We start from the raw sequence: 14,133 nt of genomic DNA, 5'->3' as shown, positions 1-14,133 counted from the left end.
GAGAGACAGCAAAAGAGACACAGATGTATAGAACAGTCTTTTGGACTCTGTGGGAGAGGGAGAGGGTGGGATGATTTGGGAGAATGGCATTGAAACATGTATAATATTATATAAGAAACGAATTGCCAGTCCAGGTTCAATGCAGGATACAGGATACTTGGGGCTGGTACACTGGGATGACCCAGAGGGATGGTACAGGGAGGGAGATGGGAGGGGGGTTCAGGATGGGGAACACGTGTACACCCGTGGCGGATTCATGTTGATATATGGCAAAACCAATACAATATTGTAAAGTAATTAGCCTCCAATTAAAATAAATTTAAAAAAAAAGAAAATTAAACAAAAGCATCAATTCTTCAGTGCTCAGCTTTCTTCACAGACCAACTCTCACATCCATACATGACCACTGGAAAAACCATAGCGTTAACTAGACGGACCTTTGTTGGCAAAGTAATATCTCTGCTTTTGAATATGCTATCTAGGTTGGTCATAACTTTCCTTCCAAGGAGTAAGTGTCTTTTAATTTCATGGTTGCAGTCACCATCTGCGGTGATTTTGGAGCCCAAAAAAATAAAGTCTGACACTGTTTCCACTGTTTCCCCATCTATTTGCCATGAAGTGATGGGACCAGATGCCATGATCTTCGTTTTCTGAATGTTGAGCTTTAAGCCAACTTTTTCACTCTCCTCTTTCACTTTCATCAAGAGGTCTTTAGCAAAATTAACAACACTTTATAGGTCAAAACACATATCAAAACATGATACTAAATTGTAATAAGTTTTCTTACTTGAGCTTTCAGGGTTTGTAGTTGTCCTTCGTAATTCTGAGTCATTGCTAAGTTACATTTTTCCAAACTGTCCAACTTCTGTCTAAGTAAACCCACCTGCATTAAGAATAAAAAATTTTAATTTTTCTAAATCTTGCCTGGCAAAATCTTAGAATAGTCATTAATAATTAAATTCACAAAAACCAGATGTTGCTAGGGCTATTCCACTGGGTACACATTAGCACAGTATGGTATAGATCTTGAGTCTTCTTACTGCACATTAAAGCAAGATTCAAAATCTACTTCACATTGTCTTTTTGGGAGCATTATGTCATCACTCTTGCAGCAGAACTCCTGCCAACACATTTCAGCCTTTATTTCAGGCTCTGCTGCCTTCAACGGGAGCTCTGTTGTAGTGGTGTTATGGAATAATTGTTACCTTTTTTTTTTTAAATTAAAAACTAACAAAGTGAAAAGAAAAATAGGACTTCCCTGGTGGTGCGGTGGGTAAGAATCCACCAGACAATGCAGGGAACATGAGTTCAACTCCTGGTCTGGAAAAATTCCATGTGCTGCAGAGCAACTAAACCCCTGCACCACAACTACCGAGCCCACGCTCGAGACCCCGGGCTCTGCAACTGCAGAGCCTCATGCTGCAGTTACTGAAGCCTGTGCGCCTAGGGGCTGTGCCCTGCAACAGGAGCAGACACCGCAATGAGCAACTGCAGAGCCTCATGCTGCAGTTACTGAAGCCCGTGTGCCTAGGGGCTGTGCCCTGCAACAGGGGCAGACACCGCAATGAGCAACTGCAGAGCCTCATGCTGCAGTTACTGAAGCCCATGGGCCCAGGGGCTGTGCCCTGCAACAGGAGCAGACACCACAATGAGGAGCTGGTGCAGTCAAGAGTAGCCCCGGCTCGCCACAGCTAGAAAAAGCGCCGGAGCAGCAAAAAAGACCCAGCAAAGTAAAAAACATAAAAAGAAAAAATGTCTAAGAGGAGTTCATAGGGATTTGGCTCACAGAATTTGTCTGCTTAAACAGCACGTGAGGCTTCTTTGCACATCTGGGTTGTGACAGGACCAAAAGTCAGAAAGTAGTCCCTTGCATGTGCAATCTCATGACCCGCCTCTACTGATAACCACGTTAACTGGGCCAAACAATAACATAGTCAACCAAGACAAAAAGTTAAGTTCTACTGAGTCCAGCAGAGGTAGAAAAACAGCTGTGGAACAAGTTGACTGCTGACGTTTTAGTTATTAGCATATGATGAGTAAACCTGCCTTACGCCTGGTCCCAAAGAAAACTCAGACATGAAAGTCCACGTTAGGTGAAGTGTATGACTTTGCTGAACTCCGCAGCAGGCCCGAGAGCACTCAGACATCCCTCTAGCTTCACTAGCTTGGCTGCAAGCAGGCTCCCCGGGCCCAGGACACTCCTCCTAAGCGGTGCACGTGCTCAGTCACTCAGTCAGGTCTGACTCTTTGCAACTCTATGGAGTGTATGTAGCCCACCAGGCTCCTCTGTCCATGGGATTCTCCAGGCAAGAATACTGGAGTGGGTTGCCATTTTCTATTCCAGGAGATCCCCCCAACCCAGGGATCAAACCTGCGTCTCTTGTGTCTCGTGCATTGGCAGGCAGGTTCTGTATCACTGAGCCATGTGGGCACCCAGGCATACATATACCCCCCTCACCGAACTCTCTTCTCTCTTGATCTACAATCAAGGCTTTATCTTTCACTTCTTTTAGGAAAGACTTTTCTAGCAGATGAGAAAAGGCAAATGCTCCTGAACTCTGCCTGCTCCAAAGGCACAGCTCTGATGGCTACTTTGTTTCTGTAGCAACAAAAGCAATGACATCCTTGCTTGAAAACAGTATTCACATACATGTCAAATGTTTACTTTCCTAGATGGCATCTACTGGACTCTGTCTGTCTGCATCGGCAAATTTCTATAGGTTTAGGCTCTGCTTGCCACTTATTTGATAGAACACATACATTTAGCACATTGTGACAGAATTTCAGGGCATTTCAAGCTATTGCTGATGCCTATACAAAGTATGTGTAATGAAAAATGCATTCTGACGGAACTAGCACTATTTATAACAGTCTGAGGAATGAACAATTTATTAACACAGCTACACAGTACCTCTTGACCTTTCTGTTCCAGACACGTCTGTGCATTTGCCAACTCTTGATCCCGAAGATCTAATCGCGTCTCCAGAGCCCGCATCTTCCTTTCCCAATCCAATTTTTTGTTGTTTACCATGATGTCAATTTGCTCCATTAATTCCTGAAGCTCTGCCTCACAAGGAGAAGCTCTGGCAATTGTAGAAAAGTGAAATATATTTTAAAAGACTGAAATGTGAGAACAAGAAAACTTATGATTTTGCTTTAAATATCTTGATCATTATTTTCTCAAAATTTTCAATTATTTAAATAGGAAGAATTCTGAAAATTAGAGGTTAACATTTTAAATTAAAACTAAAAGCTAATTTCAGAGCTAACAGAGTATATACTTTTCACTGGCATTTAAAAAAGTACAGCTGTGCCATAATTTAATGCAATATATTGATAAAGTTAATATATTGATAGTTATAATCTGCATTTCTCTTCCTATGTATCGCTGGATTACATCAGAAATAAGGCCACAGTAAATAAAGTTAATTTGCAGAATTGATGCTTTTAAACTGTGGTGTTGGAAAAGACCTTTGTGAGTCCCTTGGACTGCAAGGAGATCCAACCAGTCCATCCTAAAGGACACCAGTCCTGGGTGTTCACTGGAAGGACTGATGCTGAGGCTGAAACTCCAATACTTTGGCCACCTCATGTGAAGAGTTGACTCATTGGAAAAGACCCTGATGTTGGGAGGGATTGGGGGCAGGAGGAGAAGGGGACGACAGAGGATGAGATGGCTGTACGGCATCACCGACTCGATGGACATGAATTTGGGTGAACTCCGGGAGTTGGTGATGGACAGGGAGGCCTGGCGTGCTGAGATTCATGGGGTCGCAAAGAGTCAGACACGACTGAGCTACTGAACTGAACTGAACTGAAAAATAATAAATTTTAGAGTGGGCTAATTTGAGGAGAATTCTAACAAATAATCCCAGGGAATTCGCTCATGGTCCAGTGCTTAAGAATCCATCTTGCAATGCAGGGGATGCGAGTTTGATCCCTGGTCTGGGAACTAAGATCTCACATACAGCAGGGCTACTAAAGCCCATGAATCACAACTACTGAGACCTCATGCTGCAACTAAGACCTAATGCAGCCAAAAACAAATAAATACATAAATATTTAGAAAATAATTCCATCCTCTTACATGTACCTCTTACATATGCCTATGTGCTTATCATAACCTGAGGAGGTTTGATGGCAGGTAACTGGGGCTTCACAAGGCCTGCCAGGGGCAGAGGAACAGACCCAGGCGAGGCAGGACCAGGTTCACAGGCACCTGGGCTACACTGCTGCTCCTTCAGGACAGAAGCTTGATGCCATCTGGCCGGTGATGTCTGCTGGAAGAAAGCTGACTGGGCAGATGTGGGCAGGGTAATGTAAGATTTTAGACAGTGCAGATATTATTAGTCAGAAACGTAGGAATAGTTGGTCCTAGGAAGGTCTACGGTGTTTGAAACAGGACCCTTGCTGCGAACTAGCATTACTGAGGCTGAGACTTGCTGAGGTTGTGAGTGCTCCCAGGGCAGGGCTCTCCTTCCGAGAAGCGCAGCACTCCCCAAGGACCTGGTGTCAGTTCACTCATTCAGTCCAGATAAGCAGGTAGACGTCGAGGTCTCAGGCTTCAGCTTAAGGCACGCACAAACGTCCAGGTTAGAGAAGCAAGTTGCTTCAGTATCCATCTGTTCAGTGGTGATGGGGCTTCTGACGTATTTGTGTAGCTGGGAGGAAGGCAGGAGAGGCAAGTATAAAATGACACCATTTCCTCCATCTAGTTTCATTGAATGAGAATTTTAGGGCTAATTAAGGATCATTTAGCATTTTAAAAAACTGAAGCCCAGACCCATCGAGGTCACACACTGATTAATGGAACAGCCAGAACTAGATCCTAGACAGCTGCTTCTAAATTAAGTGCCTTCCTGTATCCACAGCAAAAGACAGGGTGTTTTTTCTTCTTCCTCTCTCTGTTTAGTTATGGTTTTGTTTGTAATGTAACATGCAAAGTTGAAAATTTTCATTTTCTCTATTAAAGTGCTGAGGACAGTGGTGATAAGGAACACTGATAACAGAGTTGGTGGACTTTTTTGTTACTATTGCAGTTACTGCAGGGTCTACATTAACAACATCTTCATGTTTTGAATAAGAACTTCCTTGAAAAATGTAGTACAAATGAGCTCTGTTGCGATAAGGTTTGAAACAGGTACATGAACTCAAAGGACTCAGAACTTCTGGAATCCCTTTCTAAAATACCCAGAGTCAACCTGAACAAGGGATGTACCTTTGACTGGCTTATTTAACAGCCTTCATACCAGTTGTGACACCAGAGCGGTTTTAAGTACAAAAATGCATCCTGAGTCTTCCAGTATTCCTGGGCTAGGGCCCAAAGGCTCTCAGTTTTTACTTAAAACCTAAAACCAGTCTGAGGAGAGGAATTACTAATTCCTCTATGAATAATGTGACTGGATTTTAATTGGAATTCTGATGTGGGGAAAAACAACAGAACAAAAAGAATGGTTTTCACACCATTTTCTTTTTCGTAACAACATGTATCCCCTTTACTGTAAACACAATTGGTTTATTTTTTCTGCTGGTGTAAACTCTGAAGGGAAGGGGCTCTGTCAGTCTTGCTCATCACCACCTCACCAAGGCTGGGCACAGCGCTGCAGTACATGGCAGGCGCTCAGCGAATCTCTGAGTCAACAAACAAGTGTTCTCCATTACTATCTCCCGGGCATCTAGGAGGGAGCCATGCCTGTGGGAGTAAAACACAGGCCTAAAGAAGAAAGTGGCATTGCTATGAGCCACTCAACCAATACTGTGAAATAAATGAATGAAGGGTTTATTTCCTGGGTATGACTATGCTATACAAAAGTAAGAATATTAGACTTCAGGGTGGGAGGACTTTTACAAGTCCTCTAGTTCAACTACCCACTCGGTGTTTGCACACCTTGCACAGATTGGAGAGAATCGTCTATCACACCCCCACTGATCAGATTCAGCAAGTCTAGGACAGACACCAGGTTCTGCATTGGTAACAAAGGCATCAAGTACATGCTGTTTGGTGTTGGTTAGCTGCTAAGTCGTGTCCGACTCTGGCGACCCCATGGACTGTAGCCCATCAGGCTCCTCTGTCCATGGGATTTCCCAGGCAAGGATACTGGAGTGGGTTGCCATTTCCTTCTTTAGGGGATCTTCCCCACCCAGAGATCAGACCCCTGTCACCCTCATTGCAGGACGTCTCCAGCATTGCAGGCAGATTTGTTAACATTAAGCCACCAGGGAAGCCCCCTCAGTATCAATATTTGCTCCTAAATCTAGTGAACTTTAAAATAAAAGACAAAGGACTAGTTTAGCCTCCTTCATTGTCTGGACACTAACATTTATATTTTCATTTCTTTCTTTAGCTAAATGCTAACACTATGCTAATTACTCTGCTGTACTTCCTCTCATGAATCCTCACAATATCCCATAAAGCAGATCTTATTCCAACTTTATAAAAGTTGACTGAGGAGCTGAATGAGAAAAAAGTCATTTCTCTAAGGCTTTCAGCACTGGAGACTGGGTGGACTGTGTCTAATACACTGCGTAAGGCAGGTAAACCCTTGCCCTAACTATTGGGCTTATCCGTGGGAGCGATTCACAAGTGCAGGGTTCTGAGGAAGGCTAGGGGTCTAAAGGCGTTAAGCCAGAAAGGGAGGGGCGCACTGAGACTCGTAGGGTAACATACCAGTCTGAGGATCCTAGAGTTAAAACAATCAGGACATCATTACTTGGAGATGGACAGCAAAATAGAAAGCTGATGATATAAACGGAGGAAGTAGGGGCAAGTGTGTCAGGGAGGAACGGCAGGGGGATGGATGTGGAGAGAGAAACAGGAGCTGGGGTAAGACTCATGGACATGCCTGCCACTCCAAAGTCCTTTAACAGTGGCTGAAGGGCTGGTTCTTAAAAGGCAGAACTTAATCAGACAGATAGCTATGGTGACATATGATTTGTTATTAACCCAGGATAATTTTAAAAGTGAAAGGGTAACTATTAATTATTATTTCAGGACAACAGATACAAACAGTGACAGTTCTAGGCAACCTGAAATGTAGTCCATCCATCAACAATTGGGAAAACAGAAGTGGATATCAGGTTGTTTATTTAAAAAAAGAGTGAGCTTAGTTCAGGACACGAGAGATATATGACAGAAATGGATCTTTAGCTTGGGAAAGAGAAGAGGGGATTTGGCTTAAAAGACAAATATAGAAGTCACCATGGAGAAAGGAGAGAGGGGAAAGGAAGCACGGAGAAGGAATAAAGAGGAGACTGCTTCATGCACCGTGGATAAGCCTAAGAAAATGAGTTTCGAAAAAACTGATGAGCAATCTTATCAGATTTTAACCTTTCCAAAATGTTTCAATAAAACTCATTTTTAAACTGTATTAACATATTATTTGTCTTAGGTATATTACTATTATTTAGCTGTACTAAATATATAATGGCACAATATATTCAAAGTAGTAAAGGAAAAAATTTTCAATAAAGAAAACCAACTGGCAGAGTTATCATTGAGAAAACATACAGAGTTTTCCAGAAAAGCTAAAGGAATTCATCACCACTAAACTGACCTGACAAGAAATGTTAAAGGAAATTCTCTAAGCTGAAAAGAAAGGGCACTGATCACTAACAAGTACACGTTTGAAATAATAAATCTCGCTGGAAAGGTAAATATATAGTAAAGGTAGTGGGTTAATCACTTATAAAGCTAGCATGAAGATTTAAAAACACAAACCACAAAAATATGATTTCAATAATTAAGGGATGCTGCTGCTACTGCTGCTAAGTCGCCTCAGTCGTATCCGACTCTGTGCGACCCCATAGACAGCAGCCCACCAGGCTCCCCCGTCCCTGGGATTCTCCAGGCAAGAACACTGGAGTGGGTTGCCATTTCCTTCTCCAATGCATGAAAGTAAAAAGTGAAAGTGAAAGTGAAGTCGCTCAGTCATGTCGGAATCCTAGCGACCCCATGGACGGCAGCCTACCAGGCTCCTCCGTCCATGGATTTTCCAGGCAAGAGTACTGCAGTGGGGTGCCATTGCCTTCTCCTAATTAAGGGATAGACAAGATGAAAAAATGTAAACTGTGACATCAAAAACATGACATGCAGCAGAGGGAAGAGTATGAAGGTTAAGCTTTACAGTGGTATCAAACTTAAGTTATTTACAACTTTATATCAATTGTTATAGATATAAATTGTTAATATGCAAACCTCATGATAACCACAAAGCAAAAAAACTCCAGTAAATATATAAAAGGTAAAGAAATATAAGCATACTGGCAAACCTAGATGGTATATTCAAAAGCAGAGACATCACTCTGCCAACAAAGGTCCGTCTAGTAAAGGCTCTGGTTTTTCCAGTGGTCATGTATGGATGCGAGAGTTGGACTGTGAAGAAAGCTGAGGGCCAAAGAATTGATGCTTTTGAACTGTGATGTTGGAGAAGACTCTTGAGAGTCCCTTGGACTGCAAGGAGATCCAACCAGTCCATTCTGAAGGAGATCAGCCCTGGGATTTCTTTGGAAGGAATGATGCTAAAGCTGAAACTTCAGTACTCTGGCCACCTCATGCGAAGAGTTGACTCATTGGAAAAGACTCTGATGCTGGGAGGGATTGGGGGCAGGAGGAGAAGGGGACGACAGAGGATGAGATGGCTGTATGGCATCACCGACTCGATGGACATGAGTCTGAGTGAACTCCAGGAGTTGGTGATGGACAGGGAGGCCTGGCATGCTGCAGTTCATGGGGTCGCAAAGAGTCGGACAGGATTGAGTGACTGAACTGAACTGAAAGAAAGTCATCAACTCAAAAAAGGAAGACAGCAAAAGAAGAAGAAAGGAACAGACAGGAAACACAAAAACAGTCAGAAAACTATTAACAAAATGACAGTACGTGCACAGCTATCAATAATCACTTTAAATGCAAATGGACTAAATTCTCTAATCCAAAGACACAGAGTGAAGAAAAAAAGACACAGAGTGGATGAATAGATAAGAAAATAAGACCCATCTATATGCTGCCTACAAGAGACTCACTTTGGATGTAAGGACACATATAGACTGAAAGTGAAGGGATGGAAAAAGAGATCTCATGCAAATGGAAACTACAAAAAAAAAAGTTGGAATAGCTATATTTTTATCAGACAAAATAGACTTTAAAACAAAGACTGTAACAAGAGACAAAGAAGGGCATTATACAATGAATAAGAAGTCGATCCAACAAGAAGATGTAATGTTTGCAAATATTTACACAGCCCACAGAGGAGCATCTAACTAAAGCAAATATCAACAGACCTAAAGGGGAAATTGACAGCAATACACCAACAGCAGGAGACTATAATACTCTACATTTACATCAATGGATACACAGGACAGATAATCAACTAAAACACATCGGCCTTTAACAGCATTTGAGATCACAAATATTTACAAAACACTCGATCCAAAAGCAACAGAAATGCATTCTTCTCAATATCCCCAAGCTATGTTATATGTTAGGCCACAGAACAAGCTCGCTACATTTAAAGAGGCTGAAACCACATCAAGCAGCTTTTCTGACCACAACGGTATGAAACTCGAAATTTATTACACAAGGAAAACCGGAAAATTCACAAATATGTGGACGTTATACAAGATGCCACTGGACAGCCAAAGGTTCAAGGAAGACATAAAAAGAGGAACAAAAAAAATACCTTGAGACAAACGAAAGTGAAAACACAACTTTCCAAATCTATGGGATGCAGCAAAAGTAGTTCTAAGAGGGAAGTTTACCATGATAGATACTTAGCTTCAAGAAACAAAAAGGCTCAAATAAATAATCTAACTTTACACCTCACGGAAATAGAGGAAAAAAAAAACTAGAAGAAATAGAATAAAAAGATTTGAGCAGAAATAAGTAAAATAAGGGTTAAAAGAGAGTAAGTAAATAAGATCAATGAAACTAAGAGCTGGTTCTTTGAAAAGATAAATAAAATTGACAACCCTCTAGCTAGATTCACCGACAAAAAGGAGAGGGACTCAAATAAAATCAGAAATGAAAGAGGAGCTATTACAACAGAAATTACAACAGATATTGTGAAGTGAAGTCAGTGAAAGGCGCTCAGTCATGTCTGCCTCTTTGCAATCCCATGGACTCTATAGTCCATGGAGTTCTCCAGGCCAGAATACTGGAGTGGGTAGCCTTTCCCTTCTCCAGGGGATCTTCCCAACTTAGAGATCGAACTCAGCTCTCCCACATTGCAGCCAGATTCTTTCCCAGCTGAGCCACAAGGGAAGCCCAACAACACATATTACACAGAAATAAACAGAACATGAGACTACTATGAACAATTATAAATTAGCAAATTGGACAACCTAGAAGAAATAGATAAATTCCTAGAAACATACAATCTACCAAGACTGAATCATAATGAAATAAAAAAGCTAAACAGACTGACTGCTAATAAGGAGATTGGATCAGTAATTCAAAACCTCCCAACAAACAAGAGTCTGGAACCAGATTGCTTCACTGGTGACGTTTACCAAACAGTCAAAAATACCATCATTCTCAAACTCTTAAAAAAAAAAAAAAAGGATGGAACTCTTCCAAACTCATTTATGAAGCCAGCATTACTCTGATACTGAAACCAGGTAAGAATGCCACAAGAAAAGAAAATTACCTGGTGAACACAGATGCAAAAATCCTCAACAAAACATTAAATTCAACAGGCATACACTGTGACCAAGTGAGATGCAAGGATGGTTCAACAGCCACATACCAGTCATTGTGACATGTCACAGAGACAAAATAAAGGGAAAAATCATGTGATCATCTCAATACACAGATGCAGAAAAAGCATTTGACAAAATTCAACATCCATTTATGACAAAATCCCTCAACAAAGTGGGTATAGAGGGAACGTACTTCAACATAGTAAAGGCCACATATGATAAGCCTACATCATACTCAATGGTGAAAACCCGAAATCTTTTCCTCTAAGACCAGGAATAAGGATACCTATTCTTGCCAATTTCATTAAATATAGTATTGGAAGTCCTAGCCAGAGCAATTAGGCAAGAAAGAGAAATAAAAGGCATCCAAATTGGAAAGGAAGAAGTAAAACTATTAATATACCCAGATGACATAATATGTATATGTGTGTGTATATATTATATATATATAAAACCCTAAAGACTACATCAAAAACTAACAAATTTGGTAAAGTTGCAGGATACAACATCAATACACAAGAACTTGCTTATTTAAATAAACTAATAATGAAATATTAGAAAGAGAAGTTAAGTAAACAATTCCATTTATGATTACATCAAAAAGAATACCTAGCAATAAATTTATCAAGGAGGTGGAAGATCTGTATATTTTAAACTATAAAACATTAAAGAAATTGAAAACAATACAAAGAAATGGACAGATATCCCATGCTCACAAATTGGAAGGATGAATATTGTTAAAATGTCCATACCACCCAAATCAATCTACAGATGCAATGCAATCCCTATCAAAATCCCTATACCAATGGGATTTTTCACATAAATAGGACAAATAATCTTAAAATTTATATAGAACCATAAGAGACCCCTTAAATAGCTTAAAAATCAGTCTTGAGAAAGAATGAAGTTGAAGGCATCACACTCTCAAATTTCAAACTATGTTATAAGCTATAATAATTTAAACAGTATGATATTCACAGAAAAGCAGACACACAGATCAATGGAACAAAATAGAGAGCCCAGAAATAAATCCACATATATACGGTCAAATAATGGGGAAAGAACAGTCTTTTCAATAAATGGTGTTGGGAAAATTGGACAGCCACATGCAAAAGATTGAAACTGGACCAACATTGTAACACCATGCACAAAAATTAACTTAAAATGAATTAAAGACTTGGGTGTAACACCTGAAACCATAAAATTCCTAAAAGAAAACATAGGTGGTAAAGCTCCTTGACATATGCCTTGATGGTGATTTTTGGAATCTCACACCAAATGCAAAAATAAACAAGTGGGACTACAATAAACTAAAAAGTTTCTGTATAGCAAAGGAAATCATCAACAAAAGAAAAAGGGAGGAAATATTTGCAAATACCCAAAATAAATCAAGAACTCATACAACTTAATACACAAAAAGGGATTAAAAAATGAGAAGATCTGAATAGACACTTTTCCAAAAAAGACATACAGATGCCCAAAGACACATGAAAAGATGCTCTAGCTCATTAATCATTAAACATAATGAAATTAAAAACATAATGAGATAATCACCTCATGTGCTAGAATTGCTAATTTCAAAAAGACTAGAAATAAAAAGTATTGACAAGGAAAGGATATGGAAAAAAGAACCCTTGTACACTGTTGGTGGAAATGTAAATTGGTACAGTTTCTATGGAATACAGTATGATGTTTCCTCAAAAAATTAAAAGTAGAACTATCATACAATCTAGCAATTCTATTTCTGGGCATTTATCTGAGGAAAATGAAAATACTAACTTGAAAAGATACACACATCCTCATTTATGAAAACATTATTTACAATAGCCGAGTTATGGAAAAACCTAAATGTCCATTGGTGGATATACAGATAAAGAAAATGAGGTATACGTGTGTGCATGTTCACATACACACACACAATGGAACATTACTCAGTTACAAAGAAGAATGATATCCTGCCATTTACAACAATCTGGACGAAACTTGAGGGTATTATGTTAAGTGAAATAAGTCAGGCACTGGAACACAAATACTATATATATTCTCTTATATGTGGAATCTAAGATACAGATATGAAAATGAAAGTGTAAGTCACTCAGTCAGGTCCAACTCTTTGTGGCCCCATGGACTATACAGTCCATGGAATTCTCCAGGCCAGAATACTGGAATGGGTAGCCATTCCCTTCTCCAGGGGATCTTCCCAACCCAGGGATCAAACGCAGGTCTCCTGCATTGCAGGCAGATTCTTTACCAGCTGAGCCACCAGGGAAGCCCAAGAACACTGGAGTGGGTAGCCTCTCCCTTCTCCACCGGATCGTCCTGACCCAGGAATGTAGATATATATATATATAAAATTGGGTTCATAGATACGGATAGCAGACTGGTGGCTGCCAGAGGCTAGGAGAAATGGGTAAAAATAATAAGAAACAGAATTTAGCTCTCCTCTGGTGGCTCACAGTCCCCACATGCACATCACACAGTGCTCAGCAGAAACATGATTAAAGCCCAAGGGAGAGGCTCCAGGAGAGCTCCCAGAACCCACTTTCACAGACGTGTCTGTGGTGTCAGTCTGTTCTTTAGCCAATCGTCTCTCCTCAAACAGTAAAGGGAAAATTTATCACCTCATGATCTTCAGGCCATAGCTTCATGGTTGCCCTTGTTCCAAATTAATTATTATATTATAGTTAAAGCAACTTTTTCTCAAGCACTTTTTTTGTTGTCCAAAAACTGTAATTTATTGTCACCATGAGGTTTGCTGACATAGAGGCGTTGCAGCGCCTACTTTTACTCTATACCTGAGGTGGGGGCTCATATTCAGTCCATTCTTCACTCTCATTTGTGATAAGCTTAGTGTTAGGATGTGGAGAAAGTATATATCCCCTATTCCAATAAAGCATGCTTAGATGTACCTATAATGGCCTTATCCCAAAGCCTTCATCATAATAATCAAAGAAAGAAGTTTACAGAAATAAAATGCAATGTCACAACTTTCAAGTCTCAATGTTTTTTTAAGAAGTCTAATTCTCATTTTTTTTTTTGAAAACATGCTTTTCTTTTTTTTTTCTTATGCTGGACTCGCCAATTTCCAGTTTTGTGAACTTGGTGATCCTCCTCTGTGAAATGAGGACAATATATTTCATGGGATTTTTGTGGTGATTAAATAAGAATGAGAGAGCAAGGGGGGACATACCTCTCAAAAAAGTTTAGCTACTATTGTTATTTCTTTATCTTCATTGTTATTATAGAGTCAGAAGCAAATGTGACCAGAGACCCTGGTGAAAGCATGTGCGTGGAAATAAGGGGAGTTGTGATGATGGGGAACAAAAAACACTTTGAATTCCCTGGATCCTGCTTTCCACCAGGCATAAGATTGTGGATAATCTATTTCACCTTCTGAAACTCCATTTTCTGACCTGTAGCACAGGGATTAAGTTGTGGGGA

The 14,133-nt window shown here is 40.2% G+C and overlaps 1 protein-coding gene across 1 annotated transcript in view; it reads right to left on the bottom strand.

The window, feature by feature from the left end:
- Positions 1-14,133, bottom strand: part of CCDC67 (coiled-coil domain containing 67) — a 140,206-nt gene that overhangs the window by 108,721 nt on the left and 17,352 nt on the right. Inside the window, exons 3-4 of the mRNA XM_010855167.1 lie at positions 2,912-3,083; positions 788-883 (exon numbers count right to left, since the gene is read on the bottom strand). Of these exons, the coding sequence (XP_010853469.1) occupies positions 788-883; positions 2,912-3,083 (268 nt within the window). The remainder of the gene's footprint in view (positions 1-787; positions 884-2,911; positions 3,084-14,133) is intronic.

This window comes from Bison bison, unplaced genomic scaffold (assembly GCF_000754665.1).
Source record: "Bison bison bison isolate TAMUID 2011002044 unplaced genomic scaffold, Bison_UMD1.0 scf7180017864356, whole genome shotgun sequence".
In the NCBI taxonomy this organism is placed as follows: Eukaryota; Metazoa; Chordata; class Mammalia; order Artiodactyla; family Bovidae; genus Bison; species Bison bison.
This window is presented reverse-complemented; position numbering and strand designations above follow the sequence as displayed.